The 16,520-nt window shown below is 49.1% G+C and overlaps 1 protein-coding gene across 9 annotated transcripts in view; it reads left to right on the top strand.

The window, feature by feature from the left end:
• Positions 1–16,520, top strand: part of LOC113836527 (multivesicular body subunit 12B) — a 161,364-nt gene that overhangs the window by 81,250 nt on the left and 63,594 nt on the right. For 6 of the 9 annotated variants that reach the window (XM_027423736.2, XM_035446830.1, XM_035446829.1 and 3 more), the window contains exon 7: positions 5,389–5,483. In XM_027423736.2, the coding sequence (XP_027279537.1) occupies positions 5,389–5,483 (95 nt within the window). Of the gene's footprint in view, positions 1–5,388; positions 5,484–6,679; positions 6,733–13,835; positions 14,259–15,933; positions 16,510–16,520 lie in introns of those variants that run through there. The other 3 variants (XM_035446831.1, XM_027423737.2, XM_027423739.2) reach the window with 3 other exon arrangements.

The following is a 16,520-nucleotide window of genomic DNA, read 5'->3' as shown; positions in this document are numbered from 1 at the left end:
TGTGCATTCGTGAACAAATTTTTGTGTAGACACACTTCCATTTCTTTCTCTTGGGTACAGATCTATGACTGACTAGGTTGTGTGAACAGGTGTAGCTAACTTTTAAAAACAAAAGCAAAAACTGCTTTCTGACATTAGTATACTGTTACTCCTGCCAGTGCCACCTGGTGGGTCTGGTCATTCCACATCCTTGCCAGCAGTTGACGGTATCCGGCTCTTTCATTTCAGCCATTCAGGTAGAGAGGGTTGCTCTATGCTGAAAATTCACATGTACCTTATGATTAAGTCTTTTCATGGCAAATTTGCTATTTGTGTTTTCCTTAGGGATGTGTCATTCCAATGTTGTGGCCATTTCTATCCTGGGTTATCTTCTGTTAAGTTGCAAATGAGGGGACTCTGGACAGCTCAAGCGTGGCGAGCATGGCTCTGGCAGGTCTTGCCCTTCTCCCCATTCCCTCTGCCTTGCTAAAAAACTATTAGATTACATCCCTAAAGCTAACCACCAAAGTCTGTTCTGTTTGGTCACTTTCTCCTCCTGAGACTGACCACTAAGGTCCAGCAATCAGAAGTCCCCTTTGGCTCACCTAATTTACATGCCCAATTAAAATTAAACACCTCATCCTAACACAGGATTTTCCCCTTGTACCTTCATAACTGCCATTTGCCCATATGCCACGTCTGTCTCTCTCTATCCAGAGGCAGTCCTTTGTCCCTCTGAGACAAATACCCCTGCCCCCTTTCCCTTGTTCCCTTCCCTTCTCCCTCACCCCCTATCTCCTTTACCACAGCATCCTAGCCCACTCTAACAGAGACCTCCCCTTCTCCTCTTAAAATTACACCTGCAAGGGCATTAGCTGCTGTTTTTCTGCCCGAGTCAGAAAGCAGTCATTTCAGCGTTTCTTCCCTGCTTAATAAAGGATCTCTATGAAAACAGGTGTTTGGGTATGGTTTGTATCTTACCCTGGGTCTGGGAGGGAGCCCCAACTGTGCAGGAGTCCCCCTCAGAAAGTATTCTGAATATGCCCCAAGGCAGAACTCAGATTTGTGCTTATTTTCTCCAGGCCTAGTGTTTATAGTCACTTTAAAAAAGAATTGTTTTTATTATTTTATGATTATGTGTATGGATATTTCTGTGTGTGGTACGTGCATGTAAGTGCGGGTGGCCCTTGGAGCTGGAGTTATAATCCATCTGATGTGGTGCCCTGAAAGAGCATACTGTGCTCTTAACTGCTGAACTAGCTGCCCAGCCTCTGTTCATTTTTTAGCTGCATCATTTCAAAGTCCATTTATTGATTTTTTAAATAGTTTTGCTAGTTTGGATTTTGTTTTCTTGTTTTGTTTTGTTTATGAGACTGGCCTAGAATTGATTATATAGCCCAGGCTGACCTAAAGCTCATAGTGATCCTCCTGCCTCAGCCTCCTGTATTCCTGTATGCTGGGACTATAGGTATAAGCTACCACACATGGCTTGGTTTGTGCTTTTTAATGTCTTATTTGAGAAAAGTCAGATAGCTCAATATTGTGGAAAATGTTGTGACCTTGTACCCCACCCAAAGTCTCAGAAACCCCTAGGTCCCTGGAGTACATATGAGAGTCTGCTACTTCAGAAGTTGACAGAACAAAGAAGGGTTGTCAGTGCATGTACAGGGGACAGGACACGAAAACAGCAGCCATCACCAACTACAAGTTAGCTGCTGCCCCCTCGCTGCTGTCCTCAGCAGTTTGAAGAGGCAGCAGGGTCTGCTGCCCAGAAGCACCATCTCCATTCCGTGTGACCGCTGGGCCCACAAGATTGATGGTTGCATTTAAAAAAATTCACACAGACCTGGAATCAACACTAGAAAATACAGATTTAAATTAGCAAAGAAAAAGAAGAACTGAAGGAAATAAATTGTGCTGGCAACCACTGTCACATAATAAAATGTCATCTGTAACTGAAGAGCTTTTGTACAGGGCTGTCTGAGGCTTAGTGGCCATGTTAATTGAATAAGGTGCCTCACATTGACTCGGAGGCAAGAATGAAATTTCCCTTAGCATCTATTTAGCTGGAGTTGTTGTTGGCAGCAGTGTGATGCTCATCTGTTACAGAAGCACCAGCCCCTCTGCACTAATGTAATGGCTCCAGAAGCAGCATCCAGCCCCAGCTCTGCAGGTACAACCTGAGGGGGGAAAGCTGGGCAAAGGGTCTCTGGGGCTTGAAGGCTGCCGGGATGCCTTTCCATCAACCAGATGTTGGAAAAATTGTTACCTGAATCAAGTAGCAGTTGTTGATGACTCCCAAGGAGAGAGCAGCCTGCCCTCTAGGCTTCCTGGTTGTTAGGTAGTGTCTTCACGGTCACTGTGTCTGCCCATGGAGTGGTCCCTTTGGAGCCCACTCCTGTAATCCTGCTGTTCCTATTACACAATAGGCACCAGCCATAGTCACCTCCTTGAATATCTTGTTAGCATTTGAAGCCATGCAGCCCTTGGCCCAGCTGCAGAGGAGCTGAGCAAACAGACTGTCCCCTGTGAAGTCCTTCTCTGCTGCAGTGCAGTGCCGTGATCTCTTCATGATTTGTCAAGTGCCTGGGGCTGGCAGGTTCCAGTTTCAAATATGGGAACTAGATTGCCCCCTCTTTTTCATGGGTGTCAGCTTGGTCCATCTAGCAATTACCTAGGCTTTGCACGAAGACCTTGAACTATTTCAGCACACAGTTGTACCATAGCTTCAACTGTACCCCCTTTGTTTGATATCATTGGCTTTATAAGCCATGCCATGAGGAAAGTATTTACTGTTTATGTAAAGTTATCCTTGAATCAGAGGGAGCTGCATTTTCCAAACCATTAACCAGCTCAGTCCTGAGGATGAGAAGGAGGCAAGTGGGAAGCCTTGCTGGAAGATTCCCAAAATTATCCCTAATTACAAGTCAAAATCAAATTTATTCATTCAGTAAGTCCTAGATAATTTTACAGGATCTCCCCTGAAGTGGGCAAGTGCTGCTGTACAGGGCTTTGTTCTCAGCACTGGTGCTACCGAGGGGAGAAAAAGTGGTGGAGATCAAACTCTGTCCCACAGAGGGAGGGCTTACAGAAAGCAGGGTGGGGGCATCATCTCTCCAAGGGAGGCCAAAGCAGGTATCTATGAGGCAGCCTGGCCGGAGAAGCCAGCCTTTGGAAGCTGCGAAAGAGTATGCTTGGCGGACAGAAATAGCAGCCTGAGCAGGTCAAAGGGATAGGGTACAATAACACTGAAGCTGGGATTGGTGAATGTTGGGTGTGGAGGCGGGGCTAAACTGGCAGGGCCTCACAGCCAGAGAGATGCAGGCTAAAGCAGTGTGGCCCTCGGGAGTCAGGACTTTAGGGTGGTGGCAACTTCAGGAAGGAAGGGTTTACTTGGGCTCACCACCTGAGAGTACAGTCTGTCATAGTGCTGAAAGCGTGGGGACAGCTGAGGCGGCTGGTCACTGTGTCCACAGTCAGGAAACACAGATGAGCCTGCCATTAGCTTGTTTTCTCCTTGGTCAGTCAGGGACCCCAGCCTGTGGCATGGTGCCCCTCATAGTTGGGGTAGATCTTCCACCTCAACCTAATCTGGAAACTCCCTTCCTGGCATGCCCAGATATTTGTTTCCATGGAGATTCTAAATCCCATCATATTGACAAGGTTAACCCTTACTCGCACCAAGTTAAAGGGCTCACTCATACCACCTGTGATGACACCTGCTCTGCTGGCATCACAGCCTTTTTCTGCTGCGAGATGACACATCTTTCAGAGGCCACCCAGCTCCAGCACTGAGATTGAATCCCACGTCCAGTGAACTCTGGATGGCAGTGCCCTTGACCCACAGAGGGCCAGGCCACCAGCTGTCTGTCTGTGTACAGTGCCCTGTCACTTGTTGGGGTTGCTGTTCTAGGATATAGCAGGGATCTTGAGTCTGTGGCATTGTTCGCTTCAGAAACATGGCCAGGACATCCCACTTGAGTGAATTCTCTCCATCCTGATGGTCCAAGTTCTAAAGCAGCATAGCTTTAAATAAATTGCCATTGCCTCCAGAAGATGTGGGGATTCACTGTCTCTCGTTCCCACACTTCTTGCTGGTTTTGCTGTGGAGGGGCCTGTTTCCTCCCCTGTAAGTTGTCGTCTGTGGAGATGATTAGGTGTTGGATGTGAGGCTGGCTACCCTGCGTCTGACACTAGAAACTGGAACCCCACACTTGGCTCCTCTCACCTACACTGGGGATCTCTCCTCAGCCTCAAATCTCTGCTTCCTTCCTGAGAGAAGAGTGGGTACAAAACAATGTAGAAACTTGGTTTCTACTTAGCATTTGTCTGCTGAGTGGCTCCTCAGAGACTTAGGTCTCTCTTTGTGCTCTCTTGGTCCCACATTCCCATCCTTGCGTCACCCCATGCATATAAACAGAAGCCCTCCTTTTTCCCCGGTGAGTCCCTGGCTGCTGTGCCTGCTGCCTTCCTCCTTCACCCTCCTGCTTCCCTCCGTGGTAGAGAGGCATGGGACCCACGAGTCCATTCGGGAAACACCCTGCAGAGAAGCGCCATGACAGCCAGCAGCAGTTGGTGCCACAGAAGGACCAAGAGGATTAAGTGCAACACTTGATTGGGTTGACAAGTATTCAGTGATTGCTCTGTGACAGAAACTGTCCCAGCAAATGGTGCAAATGGCCCTGCTGTTGAGCATGTCTCAGCCCTGAGAGAGAACTTCAGGCAGTTGGCTGAGGTCTTGAAGGGTGAACAGGAATTCTGACGTGATTGCCCCACCAGCATCTTCGCTTTGAGTAATAGCTGGGTATAAGCCCAAGCATAGGTGATTGAGCAATCCCAAGCCAGCCCCTAGGCATCCCTCCAGGAAGTTAGTGTGCAGTGTCTCCCACACCTGCTGGGCCCTGTACCCCAGTAGTTCTCCTTGTCAGTATTGGCTGAAGGCAGCCATGAGCATGTTGTTGGGTGCTTGCCCTTGACAGAGGCTCACCTCCACTCTGCTCACTGGCTCCCTCATAGCTAGCTTTGCGGACTTAGGGAAGGTGATTCCCTGAGCACCTGCTGTGTCTTTTGGCCCAGGGGGCACATGACACAGTGGCTCAAAGCAGGGTGCCATGCTCACTGCCAGAGGTCGCTGGTCTCCTTAGTTGACCTTATAGTAAAATCCGCACCCATTGTAGTGAGTGTGAAAGCCACTGTTCGGAACCTGAGTGTTTTGGTCATATTAATGCATTGTATGCCACACTGAGGCCTAGGCCAGCCTGCCAGTCTCTCTGGGCTGCCCTAAAGGTGAAGAAAATGGCCGCTGGTCCCTGAGAGGGCCACAGCTGAGGAGAAGATGGAGGTCTGCAGAAGCCCTGCCCTGGCCACTGCACACTCCTTATAACTGCCTTTCTCTCCCGTCTCTCTCAGGCACATCTCACTAACACTACCGGCTACCTTCCGAGGCAGAAACAACACCAGTACCGACTATGAGTACCAGCTCTCCAATCTATATGCTATTTCAGGTATGTGGGCCACTGTAACAAGCCAGTGCAGAGTTCTGTGGCCACCTTCTCCATGCTACCACTTCTCACCCCACCCACCACCCCTGGCCCCCAGAGGCCTTCCCTCCCTGTAGGACCTGGCCTTCTCTTTCCTTTGTGTTGGACTTAGAGAAAGGTCAAATGCATGTTTGGAAGCTAATAATGAGCACTGTGGGTTTCTTAGGCTGAGGGAAGGTTGGGGGAGACTCACCACATCCTTCATCTGCCAGCCAAGGCAGGCCCCCGCCACACGCGTGCGCGCGCGCATGCGCGCGCGCGCGCGCGCGCGCACACACACACACACACACAGAGAGAGAGAGACTCTCTCTCACACACACACACACACATAGATAGAGACTCTCTCTCTCTCTCTCTCTCTCTCTCTCTCTCACACACACACACACACACACACACAGACTCTCTGTCTCACACACACAGAGACTCTCTCTTTCACACACAGAGACGCTCTTCTTTCTCTCTCTCTCTCTCTCTCTCTCTCTCTCTCTCTCTCTCACACACACACACACACACACACACACACACACACACACACACGCTGCAGTGCTGAGCTGCCATGTCCCTGCCTGTCCTCACTTCGTGTTTCTCACAGCTAGCATGTGTCCAGTGGGGACATAGCCTCTTCCCCCGAAGTCTGTGTCTGTGGTTTCTGAACTCAGCCTGGAAATGGATAGTGTTACTGTGGCAGGAACTTCACCAGCGCTAGTTTCCCTGTCACCTTCACCAGGGGAGGGGAAATAGGGCGGCCTTGCTACAGAACTGAGATTCATGAGCTGCGAGGCCAAACAGGTGACCCACTAAGAGCCCAGGAAACCCACAAACGCCCTGGCTGGGGCCCTGGACAGGGGTGTTTGTCTGTCAGGGGAATGTGGTAAATCATTGCCACTTACCAGCACACATCCTTAATGCTGAGTGACATTTTGAACACGGGAACATGACATTCATTCATGTCCCATAATGAATCGGTTATTTAAAAGGTAATCTCCCTCTCTCTTTCTCCCTCTCCCTCTCTCTTTTTTTTCCTAAAAACTGCAACTTCAGGTTACTAAATAGATGAACTCCAACAGTGGTATGATTCTTGTCAGTGTTCGTTTCTCTCGTTATGATCACTCCCTAATAGGTTTGGAAGTGAAAGCAAAGGGAGGTTGTTCCATTTCTAGGCAACACTCCTGCTGGGAGCGGGGAGCCCCAAGTCTAGGCCCTGGCTGCACTCCAGGATCCAGGACGGGAGGGTGAGTGTGTCTAAGAGAGGTGTCTCTGGGGAGCATTGCTTCTGCACCATGGCTGTTTCAGAGCGTCATCAGGGAACTTAACAAGTGTGGAAAGATGGCCTGTTTGTAGAAAAGCTATTTCCCACATGTTCAGTGGCAGAGCTGTTTGTCACAGGACTGTGAAACCCAGGTCCATTCCCCTCAGACCCTGCAAGGACAGTGCCCACACACACTTCTCTTCTTCTGCAGCTTGCAAACCTTACAGCTCTGACACTGGGCTGCACCCGCCATTCCTGTGTCCTCTAATGGCTTTCCCAGCTGTTGATGCTTCCTCAGCAAATGGCCCACAGGGCACATGCTCCGGTGTGGTAGGATGTTTCCTCTGCCTCTGGACCGCTGCTTTCTCCAGGCAGCTTTGATGAAGTGTTGACTGGGCTCATTTCAGCTGCTGGTGTAGCAATAGCAAGGTAATAGCCTCAGGACACAGGGGAAGCTGGTCAGAAACTTCCTGTCCCATTATGTAAATGACAATCTGTGGGATTTTATCTTCAGAGGTAGTTGAGGCTTCAGCCCAGGCCACAGGCAGCTCAAGTTGTAAGCACCAAATCACTCTGCCAAGAGCAGGCTTTCACAGTGGCAGCCTAAGTGGGGCCCTGGGGTCTCCACGAGGCCTGCAGGCAGGGATCTGGGAAGTTCATCCACCCTCTTCTATTCTCCCATACTGGCCGCCTGCCTCTGTCCTGTTTGATTCAAGGGCTCAGAGACCCCCCCACATAAACACTGTCTGGTACCAAGTGACACACATCTCAGTTTGGCATAAATTAAGGGTTTCCAGAGGTTTAATCCAAAAACAGTCAAGGTGACATGTGCCCCAACCAGCCTAGCCCAGTGCTGACTCCCACAGGAGGAGCTCTGTAAATCCTGACGTGGGTCATCACACTATCTCCTCCGAGTCACCAGGCAGGTCACCTCACTCTTCTAGTGCTCAGTCCTTGATGCAAACTTCTGGCATGTTCTCTGTGGTTCCTGAAGATATTGATAGCCATTTGTTTAACTTGTGGCCTGTCCTGAGATAAGGAATATCAAAACCATGTAACTAGAAATAGGTGTGGGGACACTTACTCTCCAGTGTTTGTCCAATGGCATCTAGTGCTGTGGATCCCTCTTCCCTGAGCCAAGACAGACTCCTTCTGCCCAGATGCCTGCATAGAGAGCCTTAGCTCTCTATGCAGAGCTTGGGTGGCAGCAACAGACCATCCAGGGTGCTGTCAGGCAGGAAAGGAGATACTAAACCATCATCTGCCCTTCCCAGAAACACAGTGTGAGAACCTTCAGTCTGTAGTCACATAATTTGCCACCCACTCCAGCCAGCCCATTCCCTGCCTGTGAGAAACTCATTGGCTCAGTGCTAAAATTCTAAAATATTTATATCCCTTGTGCTGTCATCTTGAACCCATACATATACCTCCCCACCCCACACGACCCCCCCAAAAAAAGCTGTAAGTGGTCCTTTGACACTCATCCTTCCTCCCTGGGACTATCTTCTAGAAAATTCTTACAGACGTGCAAGCTCACTCATCAAAAGAAGAGGGGGAGTGCCCACCAGGATGAGGACTGTTGCTTTTAAAAGTGATATTGTGAAGTGGAAGGGGTATCTCTTACATGTCCAGGACAGGGATGTCCTACAAACTGTCTGTGGCCTGGATTTCTAGCTAGCCATAAGTAAAGATAAGTACACAGAATGCTGCCAAGTAAGAAAAAAAAAAAAAACAGTTGAATGTTCAATGAGATCTCATTTTTAAAATGTAAGTTCTAGAAAAGATCTGCACCATCATGGGTAAGGTGTTTTCCTCCTCCTGTGGTGAGCAGTTGCCTGTGCCTCTCTCACAGTCCCTCTCATCAGTCCTTTCCTGAGTAGTGCCACATACATATGACCATCATCTGCCTGCACCTTTGAGATCTGGGCACCTTGGAGGCCCCTGTTGGCCTCAGCACCACAAGTGGATTTGACTAGATCCTTCTGAAACCAACCCTGTAGACTTTCCCTGATGAATATTTTTCTTTTTGAGCATATCTTATTTTTAAGCTACTTTTAAAAAGATGTATTTGTTTTTATTTTATGTCTATGAGTGTTTTGAATGCGTGTGTCTACATGCATTTTGTGCTGCCTAGTGCTCACAGAGACCGGAAGAGAGCACCAGACCCCCTGGAACTGGAGTTGCAGATAGTTATGAGCCACACTGTGGGTGCTGGGAACTGAACCCAGGTCCTCTGAAAGAGCAGCCAGGACTCATAGCCGCGGAGCCATCTCTCTTATTAACTAAAAGTCTTTATTTTGGCAGTTTGTCCCTGTCAACAGTAGCAAGGACAGAGCACAGCTGTACTCTGTTGCCTGAAGTGCCTAGGTTCTTTTAAGAACCTAGACTCAAGTAAAACAGGACACAGTTGGCTTTGAAACCTAAAAGGAATTTCAGGATAAGCCAAAATGAAGCAGGCTTGTAGTTATTAAACAAGAGAGCAGCTCTGGGGAGAATAAGGCATCCAGGGTATGGGGGTGGGCTTTTCAAAGATGGGCCAGATCTACACCAGCTTTATATTGATTCAGTGGCTCCCAGGTTAACCTCAGAGGGTTCTTAAGAAACCACCCCCCCTTTCTGATAAATAAGATTGTTTTTGGACTCTAAATGTTCCTTGGATAAAACTCAGATCCTCTACAGTCATACAAAGAGTTTAGGACATGTACTTTTACCGTAAGGGGCTTTCTGATGAGACTTTTGGAACACTGTAGGTTTGGGGAAGTGTGTTGGGATTTTCAATGCTCAGCTGATAAGAGCTCTTAGGTTGAGCTCAAAATGCATACAACAGAATCAACATGGATGTGAGCAAATGATAGTGTGTGGGGAGTAGGATGGGAATATTGGGTGCAGCTGTCTGGCTGTCTGGCAGTGGTTTCTGGATTTGGCTCTGAGTCTCTGGCCGATAAGATAAAGAGCACAGCTTGCTTGGGGAGGTGCTGAGTATCCTTTTCCCTGATCACAGAGAATAACCCTGCTTCCCAGAGCACTGCAAGTCAGGGACAACTCCAGGTATGCTCTCCTGGAAGCTGAGCAAAGTGACAGAGTGGCTCTGCATGTGCATATCTTGCTGCTGCCAGCCTTGTCTCTTCAGTTCTGCTCTGTCTGTGAGCCACCCCAGATGGGTCATAGTTCCACAGATACATATTGAAAGCATCAGGTCCATCAGGCAACTTTGTATATGGGCAAGGAAACTATAAATATTTACATGGGGATACAGCACACCCCCGATTTTCTGTGCCAATAATGGTGTTTGATGAGGACAGTCTATGCCGCCCTGGGGAAAAGTGTCCATTCTCAGTTGAAATGACCCACACCACTTGAGACCTTTGTGAAATGCATGTTTAGGGCACTGGATTCTCCTCCCAGCTTTCTGCCCATAGCAGTGGAGTATTATGCCAGGCATCTACCAGGAGAGACACTGCTGTAGCAGAGGACTCGCATGAGGGGGGACTTAGCCAAGGGGTCTTGATGTCACTTTCCTAACCCAGGGTGCTTCTTCAGTTCTGTGGCAGATGAGCTTAACAAACAAGCCCCCGAAGCGGCAGAGGAAGCTGGGCTGCTCAAGTCTTTCTTGGCTGCAGTTACAAGCTTTGCAAAATTGCCTCTTTAAAATATTTTTTGAAATTAAAATATAATTACATTGTTTTCCCCTTCCCTTTCCTCCTTCCAGTTGCCTTTTAAATACCAGAAAACTAATTTTTTTAAGAAAAGCTAACATTGGAGTTTAAAGTAGTAAAGTTAAGCAAGTGAGGAAACCCAAGCTTCCCAACATGCAGGCCCTGAGGAGGCGCCACAGTACAGAAACACCAGCACCAGCGCTGAGCAGAGATGGGAACTCATCCCTGTCATCACCCACCAGCAGCGTCACTGGCCCATGAACAGCACTGACCACACACAGAAGGGAAGACCACACCCAGAACTGCCCTGACTCACTGTGTTGGCACCCACCAACCCCCAGGCTTTTCTTTTGATTACTAGGAAAACCATCTCCCTGGCCTCCATGGCTACTCTCTTAAAAACTGACTTCCTTTGAAGACGTTTGATACCAAGAAGGGCTGAAGGTGCTGGGGTCGAAGTCCTCATCAGAGCAGAAAGCAGGACAATTTTGTCTGAAACACAGATCTATGGATGATCTGTGGAACTCTGATGTGGGCTTCGAAGGCACGAAGCAATTAAAAATAATTAATGATTTCTGAGGATCAGCCCTTCTCCATGCAGTTTTAATCCAGTTCTCATTTAAATTGGAAGATGGACATTTAATTATCAGTATTATGAAACTTGTGATTTATACATTTCATCCAGTGGGATAAAATTTCTGCCAGCAGCTCTTCATCTTGTGGTGAAGGGTCTGTATGTCTTTGGGGGTGGGGTGCTTTATGGCAAAGAGTCTGTGTGTTGGACTGCTTGTTTAAAACCTCACCAGCCACACAAGCAGAACACTACATCCCAAACATGGCTCCCTTCATCTGGAGTGATTAGTCCTTCCACCCACCTCTCGGTGGGGATCTGGGTAGGGTGAAAAATAAACTGGATGTGATTGCTCATACCTGTAATCCTAGCAGTTAGGAGGCTACACACGAGGGTTGCTGTGAGCTCTGAGCCAACCTCAGCTATAGCCTGAGACCATTTTGCCCAAACAACATTAAAAGTAAGTCTCGGTGCCTTAGTGAAGCTTTGCAGAGTTGGAATGAGAGACCTGAGGCTCAGACAGCAGGGAAGTCCTGATCTCCTGTGTGATGTGCTGAGCCTGGCCACTGGTGCAAAGGGTTAAGGGCCTGGGTAACAGGGTTTGTATTTGGTTCCGCTCGTGCGTGCGTATGTTATGGGTCTCCTTTATGCTCATGTGTGGATCATGTGAGTAGATCACTAGCGATCACCACCAAGGGAAAGAACCTTGTCTATTTTGGGGAGTGCATAAGGGATGCTGCCTCTGCGTTCCCAGTGTCCCTGTGGCCTTTGTCTTTGGTGGACATGCTCTCATGGCCTGAGTGACATTGCATTTCCGATCCCCGCTACCCTTTATCCTCTATTGGGGTGCTCAGGGACACCTGGATGAGTTAGAAAGGGTGAGATGAATGCCTGGGTATGCAGCGAAGGCCCCAGCAGGGAGTGACACTTGACACAGCCACAGAGTATAGTGTGTGTAGAAAGTTCCTGACTGCCGTGAGAAGTGTGACTTACAGCAGTGCTCAGATCAAGAGGGAAGAAGTGGTGGTAGAGGTGGGAGGAATTTTTGTCACCTGGGCTGGCCATGGCTCACCTTGTCTACCCATCTGCCCCTGCCCTGACTGACAATGAAATTGAGTCTAAAGAAAAATACAATAAGGAAAAGAAGAGCTGAACAGAAGTGGATGGGGAATTGATCACCCAGCGTATTTGTACATCCTGATGTAAAGGGGTGGTTGACAGGTGGCCAGGCTCGCTCTGTATACAACCATGTGTGTGCTGTCAGACGCACGCACACTGCCTTGTTTCGATTGATGAATTGCCTGCTTTCTTGATTAAACCTTCCGTCACTTAAGAAACAAAAAGCCTGTGTTTAGATGGCAGAGTGGGACATGTCAAAAAAATCTGTCTCCTTTACCTTTGTGCAGATGTGGGCACAGACTGTAACATGTATTATTAAAATGAATGTGGCATTTACTGTGCATTATTCCTTCCCTGGGAGAAAGGACTGTAAATTATATGCTAATAATAAGCTTTAACCCTTTCGAAATGCAAAAAGATTTAAGAGTGCAAATACTCACAGAGGCCTGGCTAATTGGATGTGCTTTTGTACATTCACCATGGTCGCCATGTCACGGGAGTTAATGAACACGACGCACAGGCACATTCACAGGGCACTTGGAGCTCAAGCCTTCTGGAGCTTTGCGGCTGCTAGTGCTTCCTCAGGACTTCACAGAGGGACTGAGCCTGACACCCTACCCATGGCTGGCCAGTGCCCTGTGAAACCTCAGCCCTGAGTGTTGGAATGTCCCCTTCTCATTTTCTACATCCACAATTGGAGAGGCTTGTGGTCCAGCCCAAGCAGGTGCCTGGACATGCTGAGTGCCCCCGCAGCTCTCCTGTTTGACCTAGCCTTTTCTAAGCCTCACTTCAGCTGCCCGCATGGGAAATGCTTCCTCTTAGCTCAACTTGGGCCCTTCATTCCTCTCAGGTTAAACTTGCATGTCTCCCCATGTCCCCAGGCCATTAATGACTGCATCCTCCAGACCTCACCTGCCTGGATTGATCTGACACCTGACACATAGCTATGTCCTGCCAGCCAGATCACTGATCAGTCCTTGCCTTTGTCTCTGCTTTGCACCAGGCACAACAGCAGTTCAACCCACCTTACCTTTCTGTGTCTTTCCGGAACTATCTTCAAAGGCCTATTGTCAAGCTGCTTTCAAAGCCTGCAGGGTACCCCCCAGTCTGCTGCCATCCTCCTGGCTCAGCCCACACTGCATATGTTGAGCATCTTCGGCAGACAGCGGCCTATTCAAAACCCTGGGGGTAGCCTTCTCCCCTTTCTATGCCAGGAGGTTTAGGTAAACGAAGTCCACAGAAGGAGCAAGGCTGCTCACCCTCCATTGGTTATCAGACTCCAAGGGCCGTGGCAGACCTTGTGCTCCTGTGATAACAGGAGTCCTGTTGACAGAGGCTGTCATGTCACTGACGGGACACATGTTCAGAATCTTGATACATGCTACCCCAGCTTTCAGAAAGAGAGCTGCTGGGAGCAGTCTCCCAGGTTGTACACTGAACAGCATACATGAATATTGTCCCCTGGAGCCTTGAATTATGTTAGCTCAGGTGGGTGACACAATGCTATAGTTACTCTCACACCTGGGAAATACAAGAATTGTCCAGCCCCATCCCACAGTGCTGAGAGGATTCAGGGCTTGGTAAAAACAGTTTGCAAGGCAGGAAGCCGTGTGGGAATATGGTGCTCTCCATACTCACTTTCTCTGTGGAGGAGCTCAAAGATTTGTGGGGAGCTGTGACTCGGAGCATGGCTTTCACCGTGGCCTGGTCCTTGCTTACAGAGTCTGATGGAGATGGTCTTCTGAATGTTAGAGAAAATACGTCCTCCCTCACCCCAATCCAGAAAACCAGGCAGGAAAAGCTTTCTGCTGCAGTTCAGCCAGCACCTCTGGAAGCCAGGATGCCGACACGCATCATCACTTAGAAGTGGGCTGTTTTCCGTGGCAGACAGCCCACAGGCCCTTCTGGGGAGGCGACAGAATGACGGCTCAGGGGCAGGAAGGAGGGAAGTGCCAAGCAGGCAGAGCCTGCCAGCGTCTATAAAATCTTCCTGTATGCGCCTTTGGTGTCTGCAAGAAAAATGCTTGATGGGGGCTGATGGCTGCCGAGGCCTTTGTGTGCACTCCTGCACTCTGCAGGTGGGGGAGCACCAAGACGCATTCCAGTTTCGTCATTGTGGAAAATAAAAATATTATGAGGTGGCAGGTACTCAGAGCTCTTAAGAAGGTGGCCGCCTCCCACTGTACCCACAGTCTGTGTTTGGTTTGAAAGCTTGGTGGAGCATGAGCAACAATGCCTTAAATCCGTAGGTAAGGCAGACAAGGGGTTTTGGGTGGATCTTGGCAGGGACTTACAGATCAACTTCAGGCCTGAGTTCCTCTCCAGGGATCTGAGGAGCACCAGGTCTGAATGGAAGCCCATTTCCCAGGTCAGTCTGGCAAAAAAATAGCTACAGTTGTCTGAGACAGGTGTAATCATAACCCTGTCAGGGCCACAGGTACCATGGATACCTGCAGCTCAAGGGGGTCCAAGATACTGCTTGATGCTATGCATCTCCAGGCCTTAGACGTCGTAGGCACTGTGTCCAGACACCATCCTGACAGAGAAAGGATAGTCTGGGCACTCCTTCCTCCCCAGGTGTTTGCCATCTTGGTCTGGTAACTGCCCCCCCCCCATAATCCCCTTCCTGGCAGAGGACTTTGCAGACCTGACCCAAAACATACTAGTAACCAAGGGTGTGCCCTTAATCCCAGCTCTTCATCTGCTCTTGACACTGCTCTGCCAGGGTTTGCTCTGGATGCTGCTGTTTGGAAAGGGTTGTGTATCAAGTTTGTCTTCTGTTCTCCATCGGTGTCTCTCTCGGTAATAAGCCATCAGCTGAGAAGGGGAGAGGGTATAACCAAGGTAGCTTTGTTCACTTAGATCCTTTTAGGGAGCTGAAGTTGGTTTTACTTGATTGAAATGGTTTGAGTTCATTGAAATAATGTATTTAATGACACCCACCCCTCCCCAGTACTTGATGTGTGCAGGACTCCCCTGTACACCTTTTTATGTATTATGTCACTGATTTAAAATGTCCCTCCCCAGACAATCCTTTCTAGGTGGTAAAGGAGTTTGGAGGACCTGCCCAGAGTTGCACCCAGGGCTGAGTTTTGAATCCAGGTTTGGACATCAGGCCCTGAGGCCATGGTTCTTGTTCAGTTCAGATTGCGGTGTTTCTTTCCCTTTGTCAGACTGAAAGTTGAACGTGTATAAGCCCAAACTGACTCACGCAGGTGTCAGGCTGGGCCTCGGTGCTATTTGAAATCACGGGTGGCCCCATCCTCTGGGATCTCATTGGAGAGAAACATGTGGTTGATAAGGATCTCTAAGTCCTAAGGGCATCAGGAATGATGCCATGATTGGGAAGTTGGGTCCACTTTGTTTGAAGTGACCTTGGGCAAGGAGTGAGTCGTTCTGTCTTTGCATCCATATCTGAAGGGGGATGCGGGTGAGTTTTGGTGAGGATTGGAGCCATACACAGTAGGCAAAGACTCCACAGGAGTGTTGCTACTCCCACAGCACTCTAAGCCCCTCCCAGCCATTCTCAGACCCTTTCCAGGAGAGGTAAGGGTTTAGGAGGCACCTTCAACAACTCCTTATCAGTAGGTGGGTTGACACTGGCTGGGCTGTGTAACTCTTTGTCTAGAGATCTCTAGGCACCAGTATTCCCTTTTGGGTCTGTGAATCTTCAAGTGATGGTGGTTGATCTCAAGCCCACCATGCCACATGCTGGGATTGAACCCATTCCCTGAGTTCCTGTCTGTCCACCAGCAGGGTTCCCATCTGAACCGGTGGCCACCTCAGTGTCACCTGTTACCTGCTTCTCTTTCCTCAAAGCCTCAGTCTCTAGAGGGCCACCCTTCATGGAAGCCAGAGCCAGGAAGAGTGGACAACTGCAGATGCTATACTCCGGCCACCTCTGGAGAATCCCCAGCCTGTGACCCATGATCCACCAGCCCACTTCCCTTCTACCTCACACGCCCCTCTTTCTCCACCCACCTGGTCTGGCAGGATGTGAAGCTCAGGCTGGCATCTTAAGATTTACCTGGCAATGGCACAGGCATCCTCAGGACCAGCTGCACGGGTATGGGTAATAAGCTAGAAGCCGCCTGGTGTCTCACACCAGGGTCTTCCCTTCTCTGGGGACAGATGCTTCTAACTTCTGACAGCTGCACAGAGGAACACTCAGCCCACTTAAGATAAGCAAAGCTGACGCCAAAGCACCTGAGTCTGCCCCAGCCCCCACCCCCATCTCCTTCAGTGCTGCGGGGTGCATTCCCGCTGCATTAGTTCCTTACTCTTGGTTATAGTCAGTGATGATCCTAAACCCCTTTGTTAGTTATTTAAAACAAACAAACAAATAAAGCACCTTCCGTCCTCCAGCCTGGTGCTGGGATGGAATTATTTATCACATCACAGAGAAT

The sequence above is a fragment of the Cricetulus griseus genome, chromosome 6, assembly GCF_003668045.3.
Source record: "Cricetulus griseus strain 17A/GY chromosome 6, alternate assembly CriGri-PICRH-1.0, whole genome shotgun sequence".
Taxonomy (NCBI): domain Eukaryota; kingdom Metazoa; phylum Chordata; class Mammalia; order Rodentia; family Cricetidae; genus Cricetulus; species Cricetulus griseus.
Note: the sequence above shows the minus strand (reverse complement) of the source record. Positions and strands in the feature narration are given on the sequence as shown.